Source organism: Pelophylax lessonae, assembly GCF_965119305.1.
Source record: "Pelophylax lessonae genome assembly, chromosome: 10".
Lineage (NCBI taxonomy): Eukaryota > Metazoa > Chordata > Amphibia > Anura > Ranidae > Pelophylax > Pelophylax lessonae.
The window spans coordinates 209,678,265-209,697,450 of record NC_138777.1 but is presented as its reverse complement, the minus strand read 5'-3'; the positions used below and the strand labels follow the sequence as shown (position 1 = coordinate 209,697,450).

The following is a 19,186-nucleotide window of genomic DNA, read 5'->3' as shown; positions in this document are numbered from 1 at the left end:
TTGGCTCCACTCGATTTGAAATAGAGGTATTAAGAGTAAAGGGGCTGAATACAAATGCACGCCACACATTTCAGATATTTGTAAAAAATTTTGAAAACCTTTTATCATTTTCCATCAAATTCACAATTATGTGCCACATTGTGTTGGTCTATCACATAAAATCCCAATACAAAAGGGATTTTTGACTTACCGTAAAATCCATTTCTCGAATGTTCATTGACAGACACAGCTACTGATCTTCTTAACCATTGGGTTATACTGCCCCCTACAGGAGTAGGACACTAGGCAGAAAAAAATTCTGGCTACGCCTATGGGCAGTCCCAGGGGGTATACTCCCTCTCCCTGCTATAGGTACTCAGTTTTGTTACAAGCAGTGTCAGAAGAATTACATACACAGAGGGATGGGTGCTGTGTCCATCAATGAACATCAGAGAAATGGATTTTACGGTAAGTCAAAAATCCCATTTTCTCTTTCGTTCATTGATGGACACAGCTCCTGATCTTCTTAACCAATGGGACTTCCCAAAACAGTGTTAAACAAATAAGCGGAGGCAAAGCGGAGGAATCGCTGGAGACCGACACATATTGGAATGTGAAGGTAAGCGTCCTTAATGTCGTAAGAGAAATCCCGCTAATGCAGGGAAGCCACCACCGTGCGAACAGACTCATTCTGAACTTCTGCACCCGTACAAAGCAGTTCAGCTCCTTGAGGTCCAGGGGAGTCCGCGGGTCCGGAAACAAGCAAAGATGTCCCCCCCCCCCACCCCAGATACGGGTGAGGGCGCACCTTTATGCTGAAGGGGCCTTATCCGCGAGGCCGGAGAAGCCCGCTTTTGACTTGCCAGACCAAGTTTGCTTGGATCCTCCAGAGAAGGCCCCAAAGGGCTCCGATCTCTTGTCAGACGACCCTGAGGGATGAAAAAACTGCTTATAAACCGAGGAGGGCAGCCCACGTCTATGACAAGCTTCCTGGCCCTTAATAGCCTGCGGAAGAAAAGTACTCTTTCCCCCTATGAGACCTTTAATGATGTCATCCAGGTTAGCACCAAACAGGCGATCTCCTTGGCAGGGAGAATCAGTCAAAGCCTTTTTAGAAGTCTAGTCCACAGACCAGCATTTGAGCCAAAAGACACGCCGAAGGACCACTGCCGAAACAAAGACCTGAGCCACTAGGGGAGCCGCATCCAAAGAGGCATCACAGATAAACTGCAGCCCCTGGACCAGCTGGTCTGCCAGCTCAGCAAAGGCAGGGAGGAGGCTACTCCACATCTAGGTCACGGCGCAAAAGCCTAGCCCATTCGGTCAGAGTCTGCGACTTTAGGGCAATGGTGAATATCGGCCTCTATCCCGAACTAGCCATGGTGTACACATTGCAGGCCACAGCCTCCGTCTTCCTGTCAGCCAGGTCCTTAAAGGCTGGGGACTCTTCAACCGAAATCATGGTTGCCTTGTTCAATCTGGAAACCGGAGGGTCCACCACCAGTGGAACAATCCACTTCTTAAGAAGGGACTCCTCATAGGGGTATTGCCTAGCAAAATCGCTTAGGGACCCAAAGGGGACGCTTTGGTCGTCCCCACTCTTTAGTGACAATTCTGTCAAAATAGGAGGGGAAAGGGAACACCTTTTCTGCTCTGGATGGCTTGTGAATGCACAAATGGAACCTGCGCCTCCATCCTTAACGTCTCACGCACAGCTACAATCAGTGTGTCCACCAGCGCCTTTTCATACACGGTTGCAGAAGGAATCCTCCTCACTTTATGAGGATCCAGGGCGCATGGTCGCAGACCCAGCAGGATGACCCATGTCCGCGGTGGCCAAATCATATTCAGGATCTGATGAGGCAAAGGGAAGCTGGGGGGCACTTTCTGCCAGCCCGCTGCCCAAAAGCCACCTCCACCTGGGACACCAACGACCCCTGGAACGCCGTCAGTGCTTCAATGGATGGGACCCAGAGGGCCCCCGCAACCTCAGAGAGGGGATCAGGTGGGGAGACGTGCTCCAAAGACTCCATGAGTCACAAAAAAATGTAAAACACTGCTAAAGGGACAATCCCCACCGCTCTGGCAGCCAACCCAGTTGCCAGCCACAGAGCACTAATCGATCTTCAGTAGAGAGGGAGGGGACCCCACCAGACTTACCACACCGCAGAAACCAGGCACTGCAGCTACAAGGAGAATCTCCACTGTATGAACGGCGATCAAGAAACTAAAAGATCTAGGAGTCAGCACAAGGGGATGAGGAGGGGCTCTCACCACCGAAATCTCCACCCAGAGGGCTCCACTGTCTAGGCCGCTGCTATTTCCAATGGCAAACCACCGAAAAATGGAGGCACAGGCAGGAAGAGGGGGCCCTGGCAGGAGCCCACACTAGGTACAGCCCCCTCCCCCCCTACAGTTGATCGCCCATTTGCCGGCGGCGCACCCACCGCCCCCATTGTTGGTACAGAACCCTGCCCCTACCCTAGGCGGTGAACCAGGCCATGCACAGCCCCAGTGTCAGTGAAGGGCGGGGGGGGGGGGGGCGGATGGGGGGCAAGATGGCCCACAGGGACCACCAGACCGATGAGGGGGGGGGTGCCTAACGGGAAGGAGGGGAACCCAGGGGTCAGACCGTCCCTTGGAGGGGCCCACCCCAAAACCCCCCAGGAGAGGGGGCACAGTTACTTACCATACCAGGAACCAGGCGGCCACTGCTCCAGACAGAACCTCTTCTCCATCGAAATGGGGGGCTGTCGGCCAGGAGGAACGCTGCGACCCAGGCCGAGACCCGATCGTATGCGCACTCACAAGACGTTTAATTTGCAGGCCAGCCCACGTCTGGTGGGGCTTGTCGCTGTCGACCTAGCGCGGAGCTCAAGTCTGCGCACGCTCACTGGCCAGACTGGGGTGACCACTGGACCTAAATTATCCAGCCCATCGCCCAGTCCGGCAGTTAATTGTAGATCTCACAGGAAGCAAACCAGAAGAAGAAAATTCTATCTAAAAAGAAAAATTGCCAGGACCAGAGATCCCAGCAAGGAACTCCGTACTCCCGACTAAACAGAAATAACTTCTGACACTGCTTGTAACAAAACTGAGTACCTATAGCAGAGAGAGGGAGTATACCCCCTGGGACTGCCCATAGGCATAGCCAGACTTTTTCTGCCTAGTGTCCTACTCCTGTAGGGCGCAGTATAACCCAATGGTTAAGAAGATCAGGAGCGGTGTCCGTCGTGGAACGAAAGAGAAAATAGATCTTACATTGGTGGTGAGTGGGACAAACGCCCCTACATTGGTGGTCAGTAGGACAAACGCCCCTACATTGGTTGTCTGTGGAAAGAATGCCCTTTATAATGGTGGTCCGTGGGCAGAAAACCGGTTAAATGGTGGTCAGTGAGAAAATGCCTCTTACAATGGTGGTCAGTGAGAAGAAAGCCCCTTATATCGGTGGACAGTCAGAAGATGGCTACTTTTACTGGTGTTCAGTGGTAAGAATGCCCCTTATATTGGTAGTCAGGGGGGAAGAAGGGTCTATTCATTGGTGGTCAGTGGGAAGAATGCTCCTTATATTGGTGGTCAGTGGGAGGAATGCTCCTTATATCGATGGTCAGTGAAAAAAAAAAAAAATATATTATATATATATATATATATATATATATATATATATATATATATATATATATCAATCCTGATGTACTGATGGTCTATCTCATTTCTTGAGGCCCTAAAATGCCATGCCTCTACAAATCCCCCCCCCCCCCCACCCACCAAATGACCCATTTTTGGAAAGTAGGCAGTCTGAGGAATTTAGTAAGCTGCATTGCAATTTTTGTAAAGTTGTAATTTTTTTGTCATACTTTTTTGTAAAATTATTAGAAAAATGTGGTTTCTTTCACTATTTTTTTTTTTTATTATTATTATATATTGTCTCCAGTACAGTGTCATCATTTAACTGGTGTGGTGATCAGATACACTGACTGGTGGCAGTATGTAATAAAATAATCTTTTTTTTTTTATTTATTTTTTTACATACTGTCACCAGAGCATTAAAGTATTACCATAGTGATACTGTACTACTCTGGGGAAGTGATCAGGTTTTTCACTGTGATTGCAACCATTTATTCAGTGTGTACTATTGTGAAGCTGTGATTGGCCACAGCGATCACATGGTACAGATGCACTGTGATTGGTCCTGTCTGTACCATGTGATCACTGTCACCAACCACAGAGATCAACACAACAGTACATTTAATGGCTATGAATGCAAGCCATTCAATTAGGTTGATTTACAAGTATACTTGTGCACTGCAAGTGCAGTTGCTCTGAATGTGAGGGGAAGCTCTGCTGATTTCTATCATCCAATCATGTGCAAGCAAAAAATTGGATTTTTGACTTACCATAAAATCTATTTCTCTGATGTTCATTGATGGACACAGCTCCTGATCTTCTTAACCATTGGGATATAGGGCCCCCTAAAGGAGTAGGACACTAGGCAAAAAATAAAAGTCTGGCTATGCCTATGGGCAGTCCCAGGGGATATACTCCCTCTCTCCGCTATAGGTACTCAATTTTGTTACAAGCAGTGTCAGAAGAATTACAACTACACAGAGGGGTGGGTGCTGTGTCCGTCAATGAACATCAGAGAAATGGATTTTACGGTAAGTCAAAAATCCCATTTTCTCTTTATTTCATTGACGAACACAGCTCCTGATCTTCTTAACCATTGGGACGTCCCAAAGCAGTGTTAAACATGGGGTGTGGGAACAGCGAAAAATAAATTCCCAAGGCTAAATATAGCCACAAAGGTAAACAGGAGCTCAACCAAAACAACTGGAGCTCACCTGAAAAAAAACAATACACCCTCAAAGAGGACCAGGTTATCTAAACAGCAACCTGCAAAACCTTGCAGACAAAAAAAGCATCCGCAGATGCCAACACATCCACTTTATAGAACTTTGTGAAAGCGTGCACCGACGACCAGGAAGCCCCCTTGCAAACTTGCATCACTGACGTCTGATGACAGAAGGCCCAGGAGGCACTGAGTGCCCGAGTAGAATGTGCCTTGACAGGGAAAGGAGGAACCTGACCCTGAATGGAATAGGCCTGAACCACAATCTGCCTGATCCATCTGGAAATGGTCGCAGAGGAAATGAACAACCCTTTTCGAGGTCCATCCGTGAGCCCAAATAGTGAGTCTGACTTCCTAAAAGACTCCGTAGCTGCCAGGTACACCCTAATTGCCCGGTCCACATCCAAGGCATGCAAAGCAATTTCCCTCGGATGTGTTGGCCTGAGACACAGGGAAGACAACACAATGTCATCATTTAAATGAAAATCAGAGACAATCTGAGGAAGGAACCACAGACAGGAGCAGAGATCCACCTAATCCCCGTGAATCACCAGTTAGGTGAACGACAGGATAACGTTGCCAATTCCAACACCCTGCGTGCAGAGGTGAAAGTCACCAAAAAAGGGCCACCATCTGGGACAGCGTAAGCAGGAGAATCTCCCAAAGACTCTCAAAAAGAGGCTTCTGGAGGACTGAGAACACCAAATCTAGGTCCCAAGGTGGCAACAGACCGCAATGGAGGGGTCAAGTGTCTAACTCCCTGAAGAAAAGTATGCACTAGGGAGTATGTGTAAGGTTCTGGCACTCTCAGTGCCTCCTATCACATTATTTCCGGGTGATTTCCATCTACCTAGATAGAAGAAACACATATAGGTGTGTTTCCCTTTAAGACTGATGCTGTCATCACTCAGCGCCGGACTAGATGGCTATTTAAATCGCCGGTTCTCACTCACATGGGTTCGTTCAATCTGTAACGCTCCTGCGTTTCATGTATGGTGTGGATTTTCAGCTGCAGAAATATTCCACTTCAGTAGTCATGTAAGAGAGATGCTGAGATACCATTCCCAACCTCAATGACTCATCATGTGTGGAAGGTCTTAATTCAGCTAGTAAATACACACACTCAACAAGCTGGTTCCTAGAGTGACTTTATGTATGTAGTAACACAGTGATGAAGATTTAAGAGACAGGTTGAGTGGAGGTGGTAGGTGACAGACACTTGAAGGTAAGACAGTAGCAGATGGATGCAGGTAGGTTTAGCAATCATGTATGGTAGCAGATGACAGAGTAGCAGGTGGACATACAAGAGAGATCAACCCAGTGCAGGAATAAGTAGCAGTAGTCTTAAGAGCTAGCAATCTAGATATGCAGATGTGATAAATAGTCTTTACTATGCAGAGCTAGATAGTGTAAGCTTAGTATAAGTTTATAGAGGGTTCCCCTGCGGGGTACTTCGCACTAATAGCAATACAGCCGAAGGTTGGTTCAGGAGGAGCGGATGATCCGGAAGCGGGATACAGGGATCAGCGCAGCGAGGTTCCGTCAGCGAGGTATGCTTGCAAGCACGAAAGCTTCAAGCCAAGTTAGCATCCAGGTAAGGGTGTTTGAACGAACACATGTGAGTGAGAACCGGCGATTTAAATAGCCATCTAGTCCGGCGCTGAGTGATGACAGCATCAGTCTTAAAGGGAAACACACCTATATGTGTTTCTTCTATCTAGGTAGATGGAAATCACCCGGAAATAATGTGATAGGAGGCACTGAGAGTGCCAGAACCTTACAGTATGTGGCCAAGGGCCGTTGAAATAAGACCACTAAGGCCAACACCTGACCCTTAATAGTACTCAAGGCCAGTTTCTGCGTAACCTCCAGTTGAAGGAAGGTCAAGATCTGATCATACGAACAAGAGCGAGGATGAACCCCAAGAGACTCATACCATGCAATGTAAGTCTTCCACGTACTACGATAGATCTTCCTAGAAGTAGGTTTCCTAGCTTTTAAACAGCACTGGAAACACTGACCCACAACTGTAAAGCAGGATGGAAGATTGGTCCTTGGGACAGCAGATCCTCCCTGAGAGGAAGCTTCCAAGGAATGTCGGCAAACAGCTGCACCAGATCAGCGTACCAAGCCCGGCGATGCCAGTCCGGGGCCACTAAGATGACCGGATCCTGCGTATAAGAAGTCTTGGCTGAAGCTCGAGAGTAGGGAAGGCATAAATCAGATGAATCTGACCCCATGAGGCCGCCATGAAACACCTCCGGATGAAAGGACCGCTCTCCTTGGTCCAACGCCTGCCGACAGGTAATCCGTCTGCCAGTTTTCCCCCCCTGGGAATGTGTACAGCGGAGAGGCCTGGAATGAACTCTTGTGCCCCCTGGTGACTGACACAAGCCACAGCCGTGACATTGTCCGATTGAATACGCACTGGATATCCCTGAAGACGATCCGTCCAATGTTCCAGGCACAGTATGATCGCTCGGAGTACCAAGACATTGAGAAGTAGTCTGGACTCTTCCAGTATCCAGATCTCCTGAGCAGAGTATTTCCCATGGACACCTCCCCAACCAGACAGGCTGGAATCCGTGGTGACCAAAGTCCAATACAGGGGGAGGAAGGATTTGCCCAGCCGAAGGGCCAAAGAACGAAGCCACAATATCAGCGACTCTTTCGTTCCCCGGCTCAGCCGGGTCCGACTGTCCAGAGACTGCGGATTCTTGTCCCAATTTGCCCAGGATCTCTCTTGCAGGGACCTCGTAAAGGACTGCCAAAGGGAACCGTTTTGAAGGTAGACACCATCAGGCCCAGCACCCACAGGCAAGTCCGGAGGGATGACCATCTGCTGGACAGCAGGAGACGAATTGCACCCTGTAGTTTATGAAGTTTGTCCTGAGGAAGGAGCACTCTGGCTAAGGCCAAGTCCAGAGTCAGATCCAGATAGTTCAGCTTGTGGACAGAACCAGAGCAGACTTCTGAGAATTCAGCCAAACGCCCTCAAGCTCGTATGGTGATTCCAGGTTTTTCTACCAGAGCAGTAGGAGACTCCACTCGCAGAAGGAGGACATCCAAGTAGCCCAGTGCCCCAAACCCCTATTGGCATAACAATGCTGGCACCGGGGCCAACACTTTCATGAAGCACTTTCATGAGGCGTGACCAAAAGTTAACGCCACAAACTGATAATGCTCCTCTCCCATGGAAAAACGGAGGAAGCGCTGGAGACAGATACACATTGAAATGTGAAGGTAAGTGTCCTTGATGTCGATGGAGGCAAGAAAATCCTCCCCAATGCAAGGAAGCCACCGCCATGGGAACGGACTCCATTCTAAACTTCTGCACCTGCACAAAGCAGTTCGGCGCCTTGAGGTCCAGAATTGGACGCACCTTGCCTTCCTTCCTGGGGACTATAAACAGGTTTGAGTAAAACCTGTGAAAACATTCTGAAGCCGGGACCATCACCTGTAAACTAAAAGCTCTTGCACCGCCCAAAAAAATGCCTGTAAGCGGACCGGTGACAGTCGCACGTCGGAAGGATGAACCTTATCGTAGGGTAAGAACGAAACTCGATCTTGTAGCCGGACTGAATGACCTCTTGGATGCACTTGAGTTCTTGTACCAGGGGAGTCCACGGGTCCGGGAACCAGCAAAGATGTCCCCCCCACCCCAGATACGGGTGAGGGCGCACCTTCCTGCTGAAGGGACCTTGTCCAGGGCTCTGGAGAAGCCCGCACTTGACTTGCCAGACCAAGTTCGCTTGGATCCTCCAGAGGAGGCCCCTGAAGGACTTCGATCCCTTGTCAGTCAGGGGAAGGCGGGGTGGCATTTTATGCCAGCCCGTTGATCAAAAGAGACTCCAGGGCTGCCGTCAGTGCATTGATACATGGATGGGACCCGGAGGGCCCCGCAGCCCCAGAGAGGGATTTAGGTGGGGAGATATGCTCCAAAGACTCCATGAGTCACCAGGGGGACCCCACAAAAAAGTGTAAAACCCTGCTAAGAGACAACCTCCACCACTCTGGAAGCACCACCCAGTTGCCAATCACAGAGCACCAATCGATCCTCAGCAGAGAGGGAGAGGACCCCACCATACTCACCACCCCGCAGAAACCAGGCACCGCAGCTACCAAGAGAATCTGCACTGTACGAACGGCGGTCAGGAAATGAAAGGATCCAGAAGTCAGCACCAGGGGATGAGGAGGGGCTCCCACTGTTGAAATTGCCGTCCAGAGGGCTCCACTGTCATGGCTGCTGCTATTTTCAGTGGCAAACCACTGCAAAATGGCCACCGGACTACGCAAACATGGCCGCAGTGCATTGAGCACACAAGCTACAAGAAAATGGCAGCCCCGCGAGGCTCCCAGAGACCCAGGAGGGATCCCTAGGCCTCAAGGACAGGCCCAGGCAGGACAAAGGGCCCTGGCAGGAGCCCCCACCAGGTACAACCCCCCCCCCCCCGCACACACACATAGCCGATCATCCAGTCGCCGGCGGCGCACCCCCATTGCCATCATAGCGCCCTGCCACCACCCTGGGACCGCCCATAGCCAAATTTGTTTTCTGCCTATTCCTGTAGGGGACAGTATAACCCAATGGTTAAGAAGATCAGGAGCTGTGTCCGTCAATGAGAAGAGAAATGCTGTTTTTTATTTTTTTTATTTTACTTGCATGTGATTGGGTACTCTTTGCATGCGATTGGATATTCTTTGCAAAGTGAAGCTTTACCTCATTTACTAAGCTCTCTAGAGCAAGTGCACTTGCAGTGCACATTAAATTTGCCTTTACTAAATCAAACCCATTGCCTACAAACATCATCTACCTACAGTCATCTGCTGTAATTGGTCACAGCGATCACATGGTACTGGCAGCGGCTCAGTACACCGATTTGTCATCCACTGTGTTCGGCGGACATAGCAGGTGACAGATCGCGCCATATGACGTCCACCACAGCATGGCAGCTCAGCTGTCATTGTACAATAGGCCCAGGCAGGAAATGGTTAAAGATACCCTGATTAAGCAAAATGACAGGGTCTCTTTAATGTCAACAGCCAAAAACAACTGATATTCAAAGCAAGAAAAAAGTGCTCACAGCTGCAGTCATCTACCATTAATTCAGTATGATTCTGCCTTTGGCCCTCTATCCTCCCCCCTCCCATATTTATCATTCTGTATACCGGGTCCCAGGCTCTGGCACAGTGGCTGTCGTTACCTTCTTCATGGAAAGCTGGCTGAAAACAGCGTAGTATTTGTGCAGACGCAACTTGCGCAGCCACTCCAGGATTTCCTGCTGTTCTTGAGTCTGCGGGCTTGGCACGCTGGCGGTGATGGCGGTAGAGGCAGCCTCCACCTGCGGCCGGTATGTCACAGCGGAGGAGCTGGGACATGGTGATCCGCCGATGGTGGCCCCGCCGCCATGGTGCAGTGCAATGCTGCTGTGGGAAGACTGGATACTGGCGACACCACATATGGGCCTGCGGGGAAGAACACAACGATATATATGAACCGCCAGCATCCCCACAGCCAAGCGCAGGCAGCCGGTTCTTATTAAAGAATAGGCTCTGAAAAACCGGGCGCCTGGCCTAGTGAGGTCACCGCCTGGCAGGGACTTCTCTCCATTCATCCAGCATTTTTATACCATCATTTATTTAAAGTGAACTTGTTAGCCATTTTAACGGAAAATGCTGCCTGAGAGTAAGCAACACAGGAAGTATTATATTATCTCTAGGAGCCAGAAAATGTACCTCTGTGCACCCCTCTGAAGCTGGTTTCAATTTGTTAATAAGGGCATGACTTCTCTGACTTTGGATCTAAGCCCCACCCACTACCTCCTGTTCAATAAAACTGCTCTTGTTGGCAGTTGAGACCCACTCAGTGGATAAGGGTATGACAGTTGGGGTTTAGTGGGTTGGGGAGGACAACTTAGCACTGAAGTTAAATATTTGAGGCTTTGATAACCAAGTAATACCAGGTTCAGAGAGGTGCACACGGAAAGGATTAAAAGGTAATAGTAGACGCCCTGCAGTCCCAGCTCCCAGGCAGTTTTACTTTTAAAAATGTAAAATGATTTAACAGAGGAGCTTACACTCTAATATCCCCTCGCAGTCACACACTATTATTATTATACATTTATATAATTCTAACATATACTGCAGTGCAGTACAAAAACCATCGAGCCAGTCACATCAGTCTCTGCACCAAAGGAGCTTACACTCCAATGACCTGCCACAGTCACACACTTATTTATACCTTTATATAGCTCTCACATACCCCACAGCGGTGTACAGAGAACATTGAACCATTCACATCAGTCTCTGCACCAGAAGAGCTTATACTCTATCGTCTCCACTACACCATAAATTAAAGGGAGACCTGCTCAGGGGGCGGGGCCATGACACACTGCACTCACAGTCTGTCCTGAGCATTATTCAACCTAGAAGACTGAGGACATCTTGTGGCAGAGAAGAGGTACTGTGGTGTACTCTGACGTTGGGATTACATTTATTTAGCGTGTATCGGGTGCATGCACACAATTTTGAAGAAAGCCAATTCTACAACCATTGGGTTTTCTGGACTGTGGGAGGAAGCTGAATGATCTGGTGAAAACCAACACACAAACCATGTACGTATAGTGTTCAAAATGTACTGATTTATCCATCATAGCGGATCATAAAAAAAGTCCTCTGACCTTTTAGATCAAACTCTCGTTGTCTGGGTTTACATACCGTATAGGGGGGCCAACTGCTGTGTTCACTTTAACATGGGTTGGGTTGATGGAACCTGTACACAACAAACACAACTGGGTGAGCTGGGCTGGTAAAACGCCTAATGTCATGGGAAAATCATGCTGACATGGACAAGGGATGAGGAGATAGAACATGGAGATAGAATATGGCAAAGACAGGCAAGATACATAGAAAGATCAGCAGGAATACAAAAACCTTTGGCCATCTATTGTGCCCACCCACTGATGCATCATCTAGTCAACCTAAATTAATTGTAAAGTCTCATTTTTTTTTTGATTATTTATACTTACCTCCTCTGTGCAGTTGGTTTTGCACAGGACAGCCTGTATCCTCCTCTTCTCGGGTCCCTCGTTGCTGCTTCTAGCCCCACCCTCCTGTCGAGTGCCCCCACAGCAAGTAGCTTGCTATGGTGGCACCCGAGCCGAGCTGCAGCTCCATGTGTTCATCTAGACACGGAGCTGCGGTTCTGCCGCGCCCCCTCTCTCTCCTGATTTGCCAACTGATTTTGAATGACAGCCACAGGAGCCAATGGCGCCACAGCTGTGTCCCAGCCAATCAGGAGTCCCAGACAGCCGAGGGACTCATGGACATCGCTTGACAGAAATGGGGCTCAGGTAAGTATTAGGGGGGGGGGGGGCTGCTACACACAGAAGGCTTTTTACCTTAATGCAAAGAATGCATTAAGATAAAAAAACTTCTTCTTTTACAACTTCTTTAGGTCTGTCAACCTGGTAGATGTCTGGTCCCAACCTCCCTTGTCGGAGGCTAAGTGGTGGGAAGCTTCCTTTGCACATATTACTCCTTGAGGTGTACACTGATGTGGAGCTTTGATCCCTTCCCCATCCTCTAGGGCCCTCCCAAATCATCATCACTGCTCCAGCCTTTCCACCCACCATATAGCCCCACAGAACAAATGATTTCCCTTCCTTCTCTTTTTATGTTCCCTATCCGTCCCTTACTCCACACCCCGTAACCCACCCCCTCTTTTGTCTATTTTTTCACGACTATTACAACTTCCTCCGCGATACCTTCCTCTACTTGTCCAGTCCTCCTTCCTTCCTGTGATCTCCTAAGTAGGCCAATGACCCCTTGAACACAGATGACTGGCTCTCTAGAGTCAAAGTATGGCCCGCAGGCCACATCTGGCCCACTACATTTTACCCAGCCTGTGGCAACTTCATGCGTTGGGGGAGGGGGGGGGTACTCTGATGGAAGACGGGGGGAGAGCTGATGTGAAAGGGGGGAATTTCCAATGGGGAAGGGGGGAGGGACTGCTGAGGAGAAGGGGGGGGGACTGACGATGAGCAAATGGAGGGGGGACTGCTAATGCGAAAGGGGGGGCACTTCTAATGCGAATGGGGGGGGGACCTTCTGATAAGAAATGAGTGAGGGGGGGGGTGTGAACCTTCTGATGCAAAGGGGGGGACTTTTGAAACAAAAAAGGGGGGGGGGGAGACTTCCGACCCAAAAGGGGGGAAGGGGCCACCTTTTGACACGAGGGGGGGGACTTCTGATACGAAGGGGGGGCACATTCTGATGTGAAAGGGTCCATTCTTATGCAAAATGGGAGGGGGGGACTTCTGATGCGAAAGGGGGTGGCTCCTGAATCAATAAGGGGGGGGGACTTCTGATGCGAAAGGGGATGGCTCCTGAAGTAAAAAGGGGGGGGCCTTCTGATGCGAAAGGGGATGGCTCCTGAAGCAAAAAAGGGGGGGGGGCCTTCTGATGCAAAGGGGGGGGCTTCTGATACGAAAGGGGGGGGACTTCTAATGCGAAGTGGATGGCAGAGGAGTTGTCACATTGCCCAATTACCCAATGGTGTATGTATGTCCCTTTGCCAACTGTCAGACAAAAGGAGTGGTATACTTGTTGTCATGCGCCTGTTGCTGCATGACATGACATTAGATTGGTGGTTGTGGCAGTAGAGACCCAAGTGGGTGGTGCTATTCCCCAAATCCATCCCTCCTTCCCGCCCCTTTCTCCATTGCGATTGGTGGGTGTGACCTTTTGAAGAATTTTTTTTTTTTTTTTAGGGAGTTTGAGCTGGGGTTGCACCAGCCACTGCTCTGAAGAAGGGTACCAGTCCCCTGAAACGCATAAGCCGGTATTGTCATCCGGACACTTGTTGAGTTTGAGAGCGGACTTCTGGACTTGTATTTGGCTTGGGATTATGTTTTCTTTTACCCTTTCATATAATGCTGGGGATAATGCACTAGGCGTCCTCTTTGTCTCTTGTTGTTTATACAGTACTGAATTTCGAGATCTGAGGAGAGTTGCAGCGCTTGATCCTTCTAGCTTAGGTTGCACAGTGGCCTTGGTACATGTGGTTTAAATGGTGGGCGTCCCTGCGATTTCTAAATGCTGAAGTGTCAAGTTTTTAATCTTTTTTTGCTGATATAATATATGGCCCACGTACGAAGATTGGAGTCCTCTGCTCTATCAGTATCTAGCATCATACCCACCAAGCTGGAACAACCTTGACCACCTAACCATCCCAGAAGTCCAATAAATTATTCCTGAAAGACGTCTGTTTCCTCTTCAGGTCAATGTGCACTCAACCAACGAAGCAACGGGAGCCCGGGACCATTACCCTCACCCACATGTACATCTCTGTGCTATGTATTACAGAATTTTGTACTTAATGATTCATAGAAACATAGAATGTGTCGGCAGATAAGAACCATTTGGCCCATCTAGTCTGCCCAATATATCTGAATCCTATGAATAGTCCCTGGCCCTATCTTATATGAAGGATAGCCTTATGCCTATCCCATGCATGCTTAAACTCCTTCACTGTATTTGCAGCTACCACTTGTGCAGGAAGGTTATTCCATGCATCCACTACTCTCTCAGTAAAGTAATACTTCCTCATATTACTTTTAAACCTTTGCCCCTCTAATTTAAAACTGTGTCCTCTTGTGGTAGTTTTTCTTCTTTTAAATATGCTCTCCTCCTTTACCGAGTTGATTCCCTTTATGTATTTAAAAGTTTCTATCATATCCCCTCTGTCTCTTCTTTCTTCCAAGCTATACATGTTAAGGTCCTTTAACCTTTCCTGGTAAGTTTTTTCCTGCAATCCATGTACTAGTTTAGTAGCTCTTCTCTGAACTCTCTCTAGAGTATCTATATCCTTCTGGAGATATGGCCTCCAGTACTGCGCACAATACTCCAAGTGAGGTCTCACCAGTGTTCTGTACAGCGGCATAAGCACTTCTCTCTTTCTACTGCTTATACCTCTCTCTATACATCCAAGCATTCTGCTGGCATTTCGTGCTGCTCTATTACATTGTCTTCCCACCTTTAAGTCTTCTGAAATAATTACTCCTAAATCCCTTTCCTCAGATACTGAGGTCAGGACTGTGTCAAATATTCTATATTCTGCCCTTGGGTTTTTACGCCCCAGGTGCATTATCTTGCACTTATCCACATTAAATTTCAGTTGCCAGAGTTCTGATTATTCTTCTAGTTTTCCTAAATCCTTTTCCATTTGGCCTTTCCCTCCAGGAACATCAACCCTGTTACATATCTTTGTGTCATCAGCAAAAAGACAAACCTTACCATCGAGGCCTTTTGCAATATCACTTATGAAGATATTAAACAAAATTGGTCCCAGTACAGATCCCTGAGGTACCCCACTGGTAACATGACCTTGTTCTGAATGTTCTCCATTGACTACAACCCTCTGTTGTCTGTCACTCAGCCACTGCCTAATCCACTCAACAATATGGGAGTCCATGCTCAATGACTGCAGTTTATTGATAAGTCTTCTATGTGGGACAGTGTCAAAAGCCTTACTAAAATCTAGATATGCAATGTCTACTGCACCTCCACCGTCTATTATTTTAGTCACCCAGTCAAAAAAATCTATAAGATTTGTTTGACATGATCTCCCTGAAGTAAACCCATGTTGTTTTTCATCTTGCAATCCATGGGATTTAAGATGTTCCACAATCCTATCCTTTAATAGGGTTTCCATTAATTTGCCTACTATTGATGTCAGACTCACTGGTCTATAGTTGCTCGATTCCTCCCTACTACCTTTCTTGTGAATGGGCACGACATTTGCCAATTTCCAATCTTCCGGGACGACTCCTGTTACTAATGATTGGTTAAATAAATCTGTTAATGGTTTTGCCAGCTCACCACTAAGCTCTTTTAATAATTTTGGGTATATCTCATCAGGACCCTGTGACTTATTTGTCTTCACTTTAGACAGCAATCTTAGAACGTCTTCCTCTGTAAAGACACATGCATCAAACGATTCATTAGTCATCCTTTCAAGTGGAGGTCCTTCTTTTTCTTCTGTAAAAACTGAACAGAAGTATTCATTAAGGCAGTCGGCTAGCCCTTTATTCTCTTCTACATAACTTCCGTCCTTTGTTTTTAATTTAGTTATTCCTTGTTTTAATTTCCTTTTTTCATTTATATATCTGAAGAATGTCTTATCCCCCTTTTTCATAGGCTGAGCTAGTTTTTCTTCTGCCTGCGCTTTAGAAGTTCTTATAACTTGCTTGGCCTCTTTCTGCCTAATCTTTTAGATTTCCTTATCTTCATTGCTCTGGGTTTTTTTATAATTACAAAATGCTAGCTTTTTATTTTTAATGATTTGGGCCACTTCTGCTGAGTACCACAGTGGTCTCTTCCTTTTTTTGCTTTTACTGACAAGTCTAATGCAATTTTCTGTTGCCTTCAATAATGCACCTTTTAAGTAGTCCCATTTCTCCTGGACTCCATGTAATCCGTACCAGTCTGATAAGGACTCATTTATGACTAATTTCATTTTTGAAAAGTCTGTTTTTCTAAAATCTAAAACTTTTGTTTTTGTGTGGTTTGACTCTTTCACAGTTCTTATATTAAACCACACTGACTGGTGATCACTAGATCCCAAGGTTTCGCCTACAATGACATCATATACCGAATCCCCATTTGTGAATACCAAATCCAAAATGGCCTCCGTCCGGGTTGGCTTCTCAACCACTTGTTGCAGAGACAACCCCAGTAGGGAATTTAGAATATCTGTACTCCTGGTAGAACTTGCTATTTTGGTTTTCCAGTTTATATCTGGAAGATTGAAATCTCCCATAATGATAACTTCTCCTTTTATTGTCATTTTAGCTATTTCTTCAACTAGTAGATCATCTAGTTCTTTGACTTGACCAGGTGGTCTATATATCACACCTACACGAGTTACTGCATGATTAGCAAACTGCAACGTAACCCAAACTGACTCTATGTTGGCCTCACCAACTTGTATTAGGTTAGATTTAATGCTATCTTTCACATACAGGGCCACTCCTCCTCCTTTCTTGCCTTCTCTGTCTCTTCTGTATAAAGAGTACCCTGGTATGGTTATGTCCCAGTCATTTCTTTCATTAAACCATGTCTCCGTAACAGCCACTAAATCTACATTCTCAGATGCCATTATTGACCCAAGTTCATTGATTTTTTTACCTAAACTGCGAGCATTTGTAGACAGGACTCTGAGCTTATCATTCCTTAACCTCTGTGCTTCTGACCTGTTCTGGCATTCAATGTATCTTCCTATGAACCTCACATTTCCCTTTTTCTCTCAGTGAAAATTATTTGGTGGAAAAAAAGAATATTATCAGAAAAACAATTGGCGACCAAGGCATTTCAGAATACTGGGACACTCACTCAAGCTCTGGTGCGGTTGGTGGCTTGGTAAACTACTGAAGAACTTCTTGATAAGGTCACTCTTTAGTACATGAAGAGGCAGGCACACTAGATACCTGCAGAGAGAACACAAAGCACCATAAAACAAAGCATGACCGGAAAGTGTGCTATGTCATCAATTAATGTGATTGGAACGCAGACAGGAAATGGCGGTAGTTTGGTAAAAGGTCGTACCGGAGATCTAAATCCAGATCCAGGTGGTTCCTGTCCATGGAATAGGAGCCCACACTGCCGCGGTAAGGAATGCATTTCTCCAAATCTTCTGAGTACAGGTGGGAGAGCTGTGGAGGGAACGGACATTGCGTATAACTGCAAGGAACTGGATTCGCCGACCCCAGGACTATGCATCACAGCAATGCAGCAAAAGGTTAGCCCTTTGCTGCAAGGGCTGTTTTTTTTTTTTTTTTTTCACACGATAAAATGCACATTTTAGGTCTGAAGATGATCTAAACCACCCCCCCCCCCCCCCGGACTATACAATTATGGTAGCTGCATTTTTTTTATACCATACAATATTAGCGCCGCTGATTATCAAACCCTGAAAAATACATCAAATCTCTAAAAGAAAAACAAATCGGACTTTCAAGGTACCACACCAAGAAAAATATTAATATTTTAATTTATTTAATATATATTTATATTTCAACATTCTTTTTATTTTACAAACATTAAAAAATTAGAGCTGAGACTGCGAGCCAGACCTCGTCCACATCAGTGCCTGACCTCACACATGTGCTTCTGGAAGAACGATCAAACATTCCCATAGACACACTCCTAAACCCCGTGGACAGCCTTCCCAGAAGAGTTGAAGCTGTTATAGCTGCAAAGGGTGGGCCAACTCAATATTGAACTCTACGGACTAAGACTGAGATGCCATTAAAGTTCATGTGTGTGAAAAGGCAGGCGTCCCAATACTTTTGACAATATAGTGTATATGCAATCTGAGCATTCACAGCAGAAAACTTATGCCAGTTCTCCCTAAGGAAGCAGGCACTGTCCTGTGAAATGCGTCAGTGATATCTACATGAGAATTCCCCCTTTGACCATCAGGGGGCATGGTTTTTTAACCATTTCAGCTCTTTGGGCGTACTACATTAAGCAAAAGAGTTCAACTTTAATTACAAGCTGATGGCTAACGTGCATCCACCACCCAGGAGGGAGAGTAAGCACACTTACCGGAATGTATGGACTCAAATGACAGCTGCAACGAGTCAAACACGCATACAGATGGAAGAACCAGGATGATGGTCAAAGAAGTAATCTCTGAAGAACTGTCACCATAACTCTCCACAACGACCAGCCCTCTTGTTTGATCATGAGCTCCAACATTCATAAAAAAACAAGAAGTCTCCACATAGTGTAAAACCATCTCTTATGTGTTTTATTTAAAAAGTAGAAAACTTACATAAATTCTGAAGAAACAAGCACATCAATAGGACATCTTCATAACCGATCACACAGGAAAAAAGCGCAATAACATGGAACAAGCTCAATCTGATCCGACGCGTTTCTTCCACATAGCCATCATCTGGGGTATGATTACCCCAAATGATATCTATGTGGACGAAACGTGTTGGGTTTAGGTATGGTGACAGTTCTTCACAGCTTACATCTTTGACCATCATCCTGGTATTTCTATCTGTATGCGTGTTTGACTTGTTGCCGCTGGCATTTGAGTCCATACATTCCGGTAAGCCTGTTTACTCTCCTTCCTGGGTGGTGGATGCAAGTGATATGGTGACTCCTTAAGTGGATACTGGTTACCTTCTATAATTGTTACTGGAACAGATTGTACCTTCAACTTCCCACATCTAGACTGTCTGGATACACAGTGGCTGCTTTTTATTTACAAATTCCTCATTTGTGGACTTTTGCACTTTTTTTAGACTCTGCACATTTTATTTATTTGCACATATTACTTTATTA

General features: G+C 46.8%; 1 protein-coding gene across 2 annotated transcripts in view; it reads right to left on the bottom strand.

The window, feature by feature from the left end:
* The window catches only part of ZCCHC14 (zinc finger CCHC-type containing 14), an 87,025-nt gene that overhangs the window by 21,367 nt on the left and 46,472 nt on the right, over nt 1-19,186 (bottom strand). Inside the window, exons 6-9 of one of the 2 annotated variants that reach the window (XM_082270404.1) lie at nt 17,435-17,541; nt 17,222-17,316; nt 11,546-11,600; nt 10,033-10,294 (exon numbers count right to left, since the gene is read on the bottom strand). In XM_082270404.1, coding sequence (XP_082126530.1) covers nt 10,033-10,294; nt 11,546-11,600; nt 17,222-17,316; nt 17,435-17,541 — 519 coding nt within the window. The remainder of the gene's footprint in view (nt 1-10,032; nt 10,295-11,545; nt 11,601-17,221; nt 17,317-17,434; nt 17,542-19,186) is intronic. The other variant, XM_082270405.1, reaches the window with a different exon arrangement.